Below are 12,799 nucleotides of genomic sequence, written 5' to 3'. Positions count from 1 at the left end.
TTATAAAACATATTACAAATATCTCAGTGTATTCTTGCACTTGTAAGGTGAGGTTTGTTCCATTTTACAGAAGTGGAAATAGCCAGAGGAAGAGTGACTTGCACAGACTCACAACCAGTAAGTACAGCTGAATCTGAACTCAGGTTTTCCCAGCTCCATGCCTAGTGCTCTCTTTACTGAACCACCTAATTGTCTTGCAGTTAGAAAGCCCAGGTTCGAGTTCAACGTCTGACACAATATTGGTCTTAGGATTACCTCTCAGTGCTCCAGATGGTATGAATTGACAAAGGAAACTGTTCAACAAGAGTTTCCTACTTTAATGAAATGCTAATTCAGATTAAAAAAGAAAACCGAGACCTGATATCTGTGTCTTCCAAATTGTGGTTCAGTTTTAGTTGTTTTTATTCCCCCCCAACAAATACAGCTCATTTTGAGAAGTCCAACTTTCTGTCATTACAAAGAGATTCATTTCTTCAAGAAGTATTTATTATCTGATCCTATTTATGTTGACATACCTAACTTTCATGCAATAGGGATTAAAAAAAAATAGGTTTGTAGACAAAAACATTCTTACCTTCGGGCTTCATTGTGATAAGATGAAGGAAGGGTATGAGTCATTCTGATAGCTCTTGGTGTAGGGGGAGGAGATGTTTCACATTTTATTGTTGCTTTATCTTCCCGACCATCTTCTTCAACCACTGCAATCTAAGATTTAAATTGCAAGATGAGGTACCTTTTCATAGAAAAGAACACATTTAAACAGTAGCAAAATATGCCCAGATCTACTCTCAAATCTATAATGAATCTACAAGAACTGAATCTATACAGCTTCAATTTTATTTTGTTCCACTCCATTTCATCCCCATTCTACCAATTCTGCTCAATAAATAACTAAGTGGGGGCAGTATGCAAAGCATGTCTCAGGCATGGTGGGAGATACAAAGGTGCACAAGGCAAATGTTCCTGCTTTTGAAGTGAGGAAGATATAAAACACATTTATTTAAGGAACAAGTATGAGATCTTGAGCATCAACCAAACAATAAACATTTATTAGGTTCTGCTTATGTTTCAGGCAGAAGGACATTCAGAATCAAATACGGCTTTGGTTTTTATTCTCTAAAAACTTCACTACAAATTAACATAAAAAAAACTATAATTTCTAAAATTCATGCAATAGCACTATACAAATTATATTAACTATTATGATAGATAAACAGATATACATGTGTATGTATATATATTACATATCCATATGTATATAAACAATGCATCTATCTGTATGTATAAAAATATGTCATAACCATATTGACATTATTTATATAAATAAGTGAAAATTCAAATTTGCTGTCAACTAACAATTATTAAGAACCTTCTCTCTCATTCCTTAAAAGTTCACACAAGTAGTTAAGAAACCAATGTATTTGGTGCTATTGAACAAGGAATCTGCTGCCTCTAACAGAGGTCATAGAGAACAATGTGGACAATGAGTCCTATCTGTCTGCAGTCAATTTCAAGGAAGTTCATGGGATGGGAAGGGAGAGGTCTCACATGATTGAGGGAAAAGGACATGCACACTTTTTTCAGGAAAATGGTATAGAAAACTGGGCAAACCGTATAAAACTAAAATACTCTTATTGTGATGTTAATGTCACATTTTTTAAACTTGATCTCTGGACCATATCTACTCAGATTATTCTAATATTTACTCCTTCTGTGTTGGATATAATTTTCTACACATCAACTTTCACAGTTCTGTGTCTCTGATGCTGAGGTTTTGGTCTACTCTACAATGGAAACTTAGACCAAAATATTTTAATTGGTACTGTGAAAAGACTTGTCCCAGTCCATGGAACTAAGGACCAGAGAAACAATACAATGGGTACCTAGAAAATTGTCATAGTGGATTACTTCCATCATCTTTTATAAAGTAGGAAATAAAGTTTGAAGAAGGTAAGAAGTGGGGGAAAAGAGAAGGGTAAGAACTTCAAAGAGCTAAATATTTTAAAATCAGCCAATTTAACATAGTTAATAAGACTTAATAAGAACCATTAAAGAATTGGGAAAAAATTCTGTTTTTAGCACAAGCAATAAGATTTGGCAGATCAATCCTGGAAATGGTGGGATGGATTATTTGTTGTTACAGGAGATTAATAAATTTTACAAGGGTATGGACACAAAGATTTGTTAGGACTAAGTCAATTAAATGAGTTGTTTAGAAAGATTATGTTATTCTGCATAATAGAAGAGAGACCTATAATTAAAAAGAATTCACCAATAGTCTTGCATCAATCATAGAGAAATCAAGTTCTACAGGATTTCTGTATGCATATTTTTTCTTACACTATAGACAAAGACATTAAAGACAAAGAAATGATCATTTCTCCTTAACATAGAATTAACAAATATATTAAGAGTTTAGTTAAATGTTATAAGAAAAATACAATATTTAATATTTGAAAACGGAATATAAATATTTTGATGTCTAGTTGTATTGGAGGCCTTGGAAAACACACTATTTTTATACTTTTATTTTTATATTCTGTGAGTTATCTTTTGGAAAAGGATAAATATAAAAATTGCACTCTATTATTACTGAATTATGTGAAATTATTAATAAGATTTTTAGGAGGTTCTGTGATCCTAAGCAGCATATATGAATTTAATTGTGTGTGGGTGATACTTTTAAAATTCTCTTCTTTTTAGTGTAGACATAAGGACTGAAAGTAAAGCCTTGAAATACAATAGATGTATAATGATTGAATAACTCAACTGGCTGCCTCTTAAGCTGCATCAAATATATAGATCCATTTTGTATTTCTAGTGTGAATGGTTAAATCAATCTCTCATATTTTTTTGAATTTCATTAGAACTGAAAAAGTGACACTTGGGTTAACTATTATCACTATGAAATATCATTCCTTTTGAAGATTAATTCTCAAGTCTTTTTTGGATTTTATCCATATATTTTTCTGGATGGCTTACTTTTGTTATTTGGATTAGACTTTATGTTAATTTCTTCTCAGGATAGTTAGTGATTTATTAGCCTTCCTTATATTTAGAAATTATAAAGCTAGATTTTTCTGATATGGATAATGTGTAGAACCTCAGGATCATAAATTTAGATTAAAAGAAATCTGCAGAAGTCTTGAGAGGTCAAAGACTCATATTTAAACAATTTAGGGAGGTGTACTATAATTTAGTGTTTCTCCCTTCCCTTTGATGGAAATGTGATTTTAACTAGTCCAATGAAAAAAATATAATATGCCCTTAAAGTACTTATACAGTAACATTTATTAAAAATATCTACAATACCTTTCTCCGGTGTTTCCTTAGGTCACTTGGCTTTCATTGATAGCAAGAAAAATTACAAAAAAGAAAAAAAAAAACTTAGTCAATGAGCAACATGATTTGAAAGTGCTAAATGAAATGTAAAACATTAATTTATCCTTAATTGTTTTTCAGATTCACAAATAGATACTTGAAAAATTGTCCAAGGATAATTGAAGGTGGGTTATTTAATTTTTTTATTATTTAAAATTACGATATAAACAAACAAATAATACAAGACTCTTTTTCCTTTTCTTTCTATACTTCCTCCTCAATCCCTGCTGAGTCTCCTGGTCTCACTCAGGTTAGAAGTGTTGTCGCCATTCACAGGCAGATCCCACTTTGGATAAGCACAGATAATGGTCCATTTCTGACCTGGGTAAGTTTACTTCTCCTTAGGCAGACTGGTAGATTCCTATTGCCATAGATTCACCATATTGATACCTGATTTGTTGTAGACATCCAATTCACTTTAACCCTATTATAGATCTGAACTATTGGTTTAAGCAATCTTCCAGTCTCAACCTCTCTTAGTAGCAGGAATTTATACTTTAGATACCACTACAATCTGTTTCTAATAGATTTCAGATCAACATTCTCAATCTCAATATATATAAAATCAAATAAAAAAAAATCAAATATCAAATATAACAATAATGAATAAAGTTGTTTTCAAATGTACCTATTGTGGGATAATTCAGAAAATTTTAAAGTTGTTTTTAGCCACAAATGTAGAGAGCTGGGATTCAGCTAAATTAAATAATGAGAAAAATAAATAATATATGTTGTTCCTATTCTATTTGAAGTCTAAAAATCACTAATCATTCTCTCCATGTCACTCTTTCTTTTACACATGACTATGAACTTTAAATAGCTATATTAATCTTCTTAATAATCATAACACTGTCAGCTTCAGGACAATTGAAATAATAGTACTTTCTTGGAATCAATAAACTTTACATATCTGAAATCAATTTCAGGTTCAGAGTTTTAAGCCAGTAAATTAGGAAAAATTCAGAAAAAAGAATCAAATAAGCTAAATATATATGCAGCAGTCTACAAACTTTATTAAGCAACATAAATTATAACTATTTCAGGGAAAAGAAAAATGCATATAAATTAAACTTTTATTGCACACTAAAGGTTCTGTTGACACAAAAAGTCTTGAATGTCTAATTTATTATACATATCTATATATGTCTTCCTAGAATTCCTAGAAATTCCATATAAAAAAAAATCATTCAATATTTGTTTATTCATCCATTCATTTAACATATTGCTGAAAATTATGGATATATTACTTAAATCAATGGTTCTTAAATATGGGATCTGTGAACCATTTTAAAAAGAAATATATTTTGAAAACAATATTTTCAATGTAATTGATTGCCTGTGTATCATATATTTTATATATTTAACCTTCTCCTCCTGCCAAGCATCCATTCAATAAACTTTATCAAATGGATCCGGGTCAGAAAAAAAGAGGCTAAGAACTTAGCTGCATATTTCCTTTTTCTTGGTATTTGTGTAACTGATTTTAAAATTTCAATTTTAGTAAATCCAAGAAAAAAAAATCCCCAAACCCTTTGTTAACATTTATCGAACAATAAAGTTTTACTTCTTTCATTCTAGTTACTTGTGTTGTTTTTTGGTCTAGCCCTGTGCTACCTTACATGTGTCTGAGACTGACAAATTATGGTATATATCACATACAGGTTTTCAGACTTTAAGGCTGTACCTCTATCCCAAGAGTTCTTAACACTTTCTCTCTCCCTCATTTTCCCCTCTCTCCTCTGTGTGTGTGTGTGTGTCTTTTGTCTCAGTGTATTTGTGTCTGTGTGACCCTTTTGGCAATCTAATGCAATCTATGAACCCGTTCTCAAAAGAATGTCTTATAGGATTTACATATGTAGAATTATAAGGGAAATCAATTAATTCTGAAGTTAATTTATACAAATATATATTTTTAAAAACTTTATAATTAAAGTTAAAAATTGCATATGTATGTACTTTTGTGATAGTAAAAAGTTGGAAACCAAAACAGATATAGTGGATGCTCATCAATTGATAAGTGGTTAAATTAATTATAAAACATGAATACAAATAAATTTGGTACTTTGCTGTAAGAGAAAATTATACTAAATATATAGAAGCACGGGAAAATGTCAGCTGAGGAGATTTGAAGTTAGAGATCCAAGAAAATGATATGTACAATGACTACAACAATATAAATGGAAAGATTGACTATCATAAAACAAATGAAGAATTACAAAAAATAAAGATAACTCCAAACACAATATATTGGATGACAACTGCCACAACTACCATGTGCAGTTCAGAGGATATTTTAGATTTTTTTTAATAGTTTGATTGGATTTGTTGATTGCTTCCAAGTTTTTCTTTTTTTTTTCTTTTAAAATTTCTTTGTTTTTAGATATATATGACTGTTTGAGTGGGATGGATAAAAAGGAAATTAAGGTGATATAATAATAAACCAATAAAAAGTCTTTTAAAAAGAAACCCTACTTCTATTCTACCAAACTCTGCACCTCAGAGACACTTTAATCTTATAGTTATTGCCTTCAAGTGCATAAAACTTCTTTCAGCATTGTGTTACCAATATTTAATTGAATCACATTTACCAAGCATACACTGCTTAAGAAAACTTAATAAAGTCTTTGAGTCTTTCTGCGAAAGGTCAATATTTCTCCAATCATAAAATCAATCTGAAGACGTATCTAGGACCAGAGTCCAGGCAAGTAGTACTTTTATCATTTTGCTTAAAATCACACAGATGCTGTCTAAATGTTAATTTTTAAAAAAAGATTTTAATTTAAATGCTAAGGTCTGGAAGGGGGAGTGAGATTGATGACTTTTCATAGCACTGACTCATTTAAATCCAATTCACTTGCAAGTCAAGACATCATCCTGCTGATATCTTTGGTTCTCTTTGAAAAATGAAGGATAAACAAGAAGATCATGGGCAATGGATATGCCTAAAATTTGTTAGTCTCTAAGAAAAAAAAATTCATAAAGTTGCTTCTCTTCTTCCTTGTACCCCAAATTGATTTACATAATGCACATGACTGATGCAGCCTGTGGAAATAGAGGACTTTGAGGAGCCACTGACTTGAGGAAAATATGGAGGATGACATTGGCAATGAAAGAGAGACAAATAGTAAAATAGAATAAAATCAAAAATAATAAAATACACCAAGAGTAAAAAGGAGGGAGAAACACAGGAAGGGACCAGTGTAACATGAGATGAGAGACAAAAATAGAGTAAAATTAAAAGGATTACCCTAAATAATCCAACATGAATATTTCCTTTTATCCTTCCCAGAATATCCTGCAAAGATGTGTGTGGGTGCAGAGCTAATTTTTGCCCAGGAGTAGACCTGGATAGGAACTACCAACTTTTTTCTTTATTTTCCCCACCTTGGTAAGAAATCCAAGATTAAAAATGCCTTCTGATTTTTTTTTTCTGTCCTCTAACAGTTTCTTTTAAGATAGGTTTTACTGTAACAATCTAATTTGGTATTTCAGGTGTTTCCTTGATCTCTCATGGCTTTGCTGTGTGGACTTAAGAAAAGTCATGTCAGTATAAGAGGCTCAAGGTCTCCTTGATTCCTTCTCAGCTTTATGTGTCTTTCCTACTTTAATTTTTTCTGACACCCCTTATCCTTCTGTTGCAGTCTGAAATGATAAAGACCATTTCACTAATTTGCATTTCAATTAATATTAAATCCCAAAATGACTTCCTTTTGAATAGTGCTAAACTGAAGTGCTGACAGTTTTCATGAGGTTATTTTAACATCCAAAAATAAATAAAAGAAATGCAAAGATGTCACTTTTTAAAATAAATTCTATTCAGTGTTTCTCAGATTCATTATAATGTAATATAGTTTTATCAAATTATCCTCAAATTTTGGACAAATTTATCTGGCTATGAAAACATATAGTTAGATGAAACGTCCTCCAGTACATTTTCTGTTTGATTTTGGTTGGTAGTAATCTCTACTTCATATTAATTTTATTTTGGGAGTGAGGAGTCTTCTCAGAGTTTGAGCTAAATGCTGTGCTTTAAAAATTTCATTAGTATAGTAGTGTATTCATTAGCATATATAATATTTCCCCTCTTTAACTGAAGATAATTACAAGTGCTTCATGTCTTCTTTGCTTAAAAAATATCAATAATCTGGTGACCAACTTTTGGATGCTGAATTACTGAAGAATATAACATAAAATAAATTTCAGAACTGAAAGATATTTTTGCAGTTATAGTATACCTAGGTTTGAAAAAGTATTCCCCTAATAACATATTTTTAAAATAGTTACTTCAATGTCTTAACTTAGGAGCAAGTCATTATTTTTCAAGGAATAACAAGGTTTAACATGATGCAGGTTTAATTCCTTACCAGAGTCATGATTCCCATTCGATCCATTTCCCTGGCTGGGCTTCGGGGAGTAAGCTTAGGTGTGGAGTGGCCACTAGGTGGAGATGAACTGGCTAGCGATGAAGCTGTTACTGAGGCAGTGATTGAAGTACCTGGATGGACTCTAGCTAGATTCAAACCTTCTAGACTCACACTGGCCACTCTGTTCTCAATTTCTTCAGCACGTAGTTCTGTCGACTCTTTTTCTTCCTGAATTAACCTGAAATGTACATTTGAATTTAGAAATTGCAGCTTCAAAGACTACTCGATAAATTGTAACAAGTATTAATTAAATGACTGTTAAGTATGAGGCACTGATTTCATTAAGCACTGAGGATACTGGGATGAAAACAAAACATTCCCTGTCCTCAGGAAGCTTACATTCTTCTGGAGGGGAGAGGGACATGTACAAAGGTTAATAAAAGCAAAATAAATAATTTGGAGAGAGTAACACTAATAACTTTGGGGAGATAATTACAATATCTTCAACTATTTAAATAAAACAGCTGGATTTTACAAAACTTTTTTTTTTGGCAACATTTATGGAATTTTGAGATTTCTATATGCTATAAAGGCAGCTAGGTGAGTTAGTGGATAGAGCACTGGATCAGGAGTCTGGAAGATTTCAGATTAAACTGTGCTTCAGTCACTAAATAACTGAGAACCCTGACAAAAGCCCAAGCTCTGTCTTTGTTTCCTCATCTGTAAAATGGAGGTAATAATAGTGACTTTTACAGGGTTGCTGTGAGGATAAAATGAGAAAAAAATTGTAAACCTCAAAGCAATATATATAAGGTAATAGGAGTAGTAGTAGTAGTAGTGGTAGTAGTCATCATCTTTGTAGTTGTAGTCGTAGTAGTCACAGCAGTAGTAGTAATATTTTCTTTCCAATAAATTTGAGCAGCTTCAAGGCTAAAGCACAGCCAATTCTTACTTTTAGAGAATTTGTATTTCCTTCTTCCAAAATTCTTTATCTTTAGCTCCTTTAAAGAATTATTTCCCAAATTGATTCTTGCTTTTAAGCTAAAAATCAAACTAGATCTCTTCTCCATATTATGTTCTTTCCATACTGGACCATTTTTGAACTTACTTTTTGCTTCAACAATACAAAGTAATAGTTGTTAATATAAGAAATTTCATGATTTTAAACAAGTTACAGAGTTGCAAAACCAATTCATAAAGAAAAAAAAAATGCTATGCAGCTACACCATTATAAAAAGGTTAAACAACATTTGAGGCTATCACTGAGAGGATCAGAACATTTTTAATGGTACAAAAGACTAGAGAGAAAAAAGTGAAAGAAAAAAGGGGTAGAAGAAAGAAAGATGGTAGATCAGAAAGAAAGATGAAAGCAGTTTACATGATAGTAGTGCTAGATTGCCCTCAACAATTATCTCTGTTACCAATCAGGACCATCTCTCTATGTCTTCATCCTCTATGTTTGTTTTGTCTGTCTGCCTGAGTCTCTCTTTCTGTCTGTTTCTGTCTCTTTCTCTCAAAAACAAAACTAAACAATGTATTAGGTTTACAAAACATGATCAATACTATTTCCATACATATGTTAATATGTGATATATACATATATGATATAAATACAAAAATTTATACAAACGCTACAAAAATATATCTATGAAGTTATACCTACATACACATCCATACCTACATGTAAACATGCTCATAATGATTTATCCAATGTGACAAAGCCAGTAGGCATCAGATATTGGTCTTGAATTCAAGTGTTTTTCACTCAAGTCCAGTTCTCAATCTACTTCTTGACTTATATTATATATTATATATGTATTCATGTATAAAATGTGAGAGCAAAAAAAGGAGAAGAAGGAAGGAAGGAAGCTCCATATTTCCTCATGTTTCTGAGATCTAACATTAAAACCATGGGAACTATAATGTTCTTTCACAAATTCTAATCCAACATTCCTCTACTCCCTAAAAAATGTCATAACAACATTATTAACATAATGTTTTCTGGTATAAAACTCCTGCTTGACATAATAATGATATAAGACTCTTCTTTAAGCTAATTATACTGAGATAACTTTCTTTAAAGTTTATTTCTTTAAAGATATTTCTTTAAAGTGATTTGATATGATTGTAATGCACTCAGAAACATCTGTAACAATTCAAACATATTTGTCAGTGTATTATAGAGGAAAGATTTCTGAGTCTGAAGACCTGTATTCAAATTCTGCCTTTGATATATCTGATACCTTTACTTGTGAGCCCTTAGATTTTTGTCTGTCTGTCTGTCTGAGTCTCTCTTTCTGTCTGTTTCTGTCTCTTTCTCTCAAAAACAAAACTAAGCCACTAAACTGTCTTGGGCTTGGGATTCCTCATCTATAAAATTAGGGGTTTTAACAAGTGACTTCTGTGGTTCCTTTGGTCCTTTAAGGTATTTTCATCAGTATATGCTTTCCCAAACTACCAGAATATGATAGCATATCCTAGCTTGAGGTTCTGGAGGATTCTGATTGTTAGAAAGTGAATAAAAATAACTGTGTTTTGCTTGTACCAAGAAGGCAGAAGTTTTTGTTTGTTTGTTTTTAAGCTATGTAATAGTAATACTGCAACTTTAAGAGAGACAGCCAAATGAACAATCCTTATTTGCTAGTATAATTAATACAATGATTTAATTACCCAGAAATCGTATCTCTCAAACTTTTTATATGTCACAGTAACTGATCTCATGAGAACTGATTAGGTCACTGAGTAAGAGAATGAGACAAAAACAGAAAAGAGTCTGTGAAAGGACTTAAGAGTATAGATACAGGTGAATAAGAAATGGATGAAGATCCTGCAAAAGCTGTGTCTAAGCAAAACAAGGTTAATATCGTTGTGGCATAAGAGCAATTTAAATACTGGAAGATTGTTGCACACCCTTTCTAGCAGTTTCCTCGCCTCAAAAATGTTTTCTTTTCTCCAGGAATAACATCACAAATCCTTTCACTGGATCTTATTTGACATGCTTTCAGGGACCTTTCTCTTGGTTGAGTTCCTCTGGTTACTCTTTAGATTATAAATATTCTTTCCCATATGTGGCTTTGAGAATTAAACTGAGGTTTAACCAAGGAGATGACAGCAGGAGGATCATTTCCTTTGCTTCAGTCCCTCTTTAAAAAGCATGAACTTTTCAGTTGCCATGGCATATTGCTGAGTCATAAGTAAATGCAACTAAAACACTTTTTGAGATTAATTACAATGGAAGCTTGCATTCCCAATCTTATATTTGTGAAGATTAATTTTTTTTGAAACCATGTAGGTACTGGAGAATTTAAGTTGATTTTACCCTGCATTTAGACCTTACCATGTAGAAGACCTTACTTTTCACTGACTTCTAATTTTCCTTCAAGCATTTTCTAGAGGATCACAGGGTTGGACTCAGGTGGAGTCCAAAATCACTTCCTTCAAGCCTAGGAAAGCTATGTATACTGGCCCCCTCTCAAAATTCCTATCATCCTTTAAACTCTATCAGGCTAAATCAATCTTTCTCAATATTTATTTTCCTTCCTCCCTTCCTCCCTTCCTCCCTTCCTCCCTTCCTTTTTCTCTCCTTCCTTCCTTCCTTAATTTCTTCCTTCCTCCCTCCCTTCCCCTTCCCCCTCTTGCACTCTCTCTCTCTCTCTCTCTCTCTCTCTCTCTCTCTCTCTCTGTATATGTATGTATGTATGTAATTAGGAGAAGTGAACTCTGTTCCTCTTGGGTTTTTCTAACAGAAGCCATTCTAAAATGAAGAAAACACAGTCAGTTTCTGTTATGGGTCAGAAACTGAAACAAGGTACTAAGTGGAATTGAGAAGACAATGGTTAAATCTAGTTTAGCATTGATTTAATCCGACAACAAATAATGGTTCTTAATGATATAATGATTGGTTTATACTCAGTGTAGAGCATATAAACTAAGAAGCTATCAGGACTTCGGGGAAATTCAGAAGACAGAGAAGGCAGAAGGGAGCTCAAGCTCTCGGAACCAAGGAGAGATAGGCATCTAAGAAAGCTAACTGGGCCCCAGGAGACAAGACGTTTGAACGAGATAATAAAGGATTTGGACTTTAACACCTGGCTGCACTTGTGGTGATTACTGAACTGAAATGAAAGCTGCTTCCAGAGACCCCCAGGAAAACTGAAAAAGAGAACATTACAAGTTTCTCCTTTATTTTCCTTTCTCCTAACACAGCTGGTCAGAACAAACATTATCTGGAATGGAGACAAATTAGAAGTCTTCCCAATAAGATTAGTGGTGAAGCAAGGGTGTCTGTCATTATTAATATTATGCAACAGCGTATTAAAATGTTAGCTATGGCAAAAGATAAGAAAAATAAATTGAAAAAATAAAAATAAGCAGGGAGGAAACAAAATTATGATATGATATTAGAAAACCTTAGAGAACCACCTAAAAAAGACTTGGAACATTGGACAACTTTAGTAATATTGTAGGATATAAGATAAATTTAGACAAATCATGAGCATTCCTATATTTTATCAATAAAAGTCAACAGGAAAAGATAAAAAGAAATTCCACTTAAAATAACTGTAACTGTAGACATTTAAAAAACAATCGTAAGTCTACCCTCCAAGACAAGCCTAGGAACTATTTAAACAAAATTACAATTTTTTTCCTCCACACAAATAAAGACAGATATAAACAACTAGAGAAATGGGTAATTGTTCATGGACAGTTCAAAACCGTATAATAAATTGACAGTTCTGCCTAAATTATTCATTTAGTATTATACCAAACTACCAAAGAATTATTTTATAGTATTGGAAAAAATAATAATAATAATTCATCTTGAAAAACAAAAGATATCAAGTGAATCAACCAAAATAAAAAAATAATAAGAGAAGGTAGCCTAGAAGTCCTTTTATTTAAAGATTTTTTTTTTCTTGCATGTAAATCTTCATGAGTCCTTTTGGAGTTTTCTTGACAAAGATATTGAAGTAGTTTGCCATTTCCTCCCTAGCTCATTTCCTGTATTTCCTCACAGATGAGGAAACTGAAGCAGAATTAAGTGATTTGCCCAA

The 12,799-nt window shown here is 32.2% G+C and overlaps 1 protein-coding gene across 14 annotated transcripts in view; it reads right to left on the bottom strand.

Annotated features, from left to right (window-relative positions):
* Positions 1-12,799, bottom strand: part of PPFIA2 (PTPRF interacting protein alpha 2) — a 678,249-nt gene that overhangs the window by 69,463 nt on the left and 595,987 nt on the right. For all 14 annotated transcript variants that reach the window (XM_031938557.1, XM_031938565.1, XM_031938559.1 and 11 more), the window contains 3 exons: positions 7,746-7,983; positions 3,313-3,342; positions 575-705 (listed from right to left, as the gene is read on the bottom strand). In XM_031938557.1, the coding sequence (XP_031794417.1) occupies positions 575-705; positions 3,313-3,342; positions 7,746-7,983 (399 nt within the window). The remainder of the gene's footprint in view (positions 1-574; positions 706-3,312; positions 3,343-7,745; positions 7,984-12,799) is intronic.

The sequence above is a fragment of the Sarcophilus harrisii genome, chromosome 5 (assembly GCF_902635505.1).
Source record: "Sarcophilus harrisii chromosome 5, mSarHar1.11, whole genome shotgun sequence".
In the NCBI taxonomy this organism is placed as follows: Eukaryota; Metazoa; Chordata; class Mammalia; order Dasyuromorphia; family Dasyuridae; genus Sarcophilus; species Sarcophilus harrisii.
This window is presented reverse-complemented; position numbering and strand designations above follow the sequence as displayed.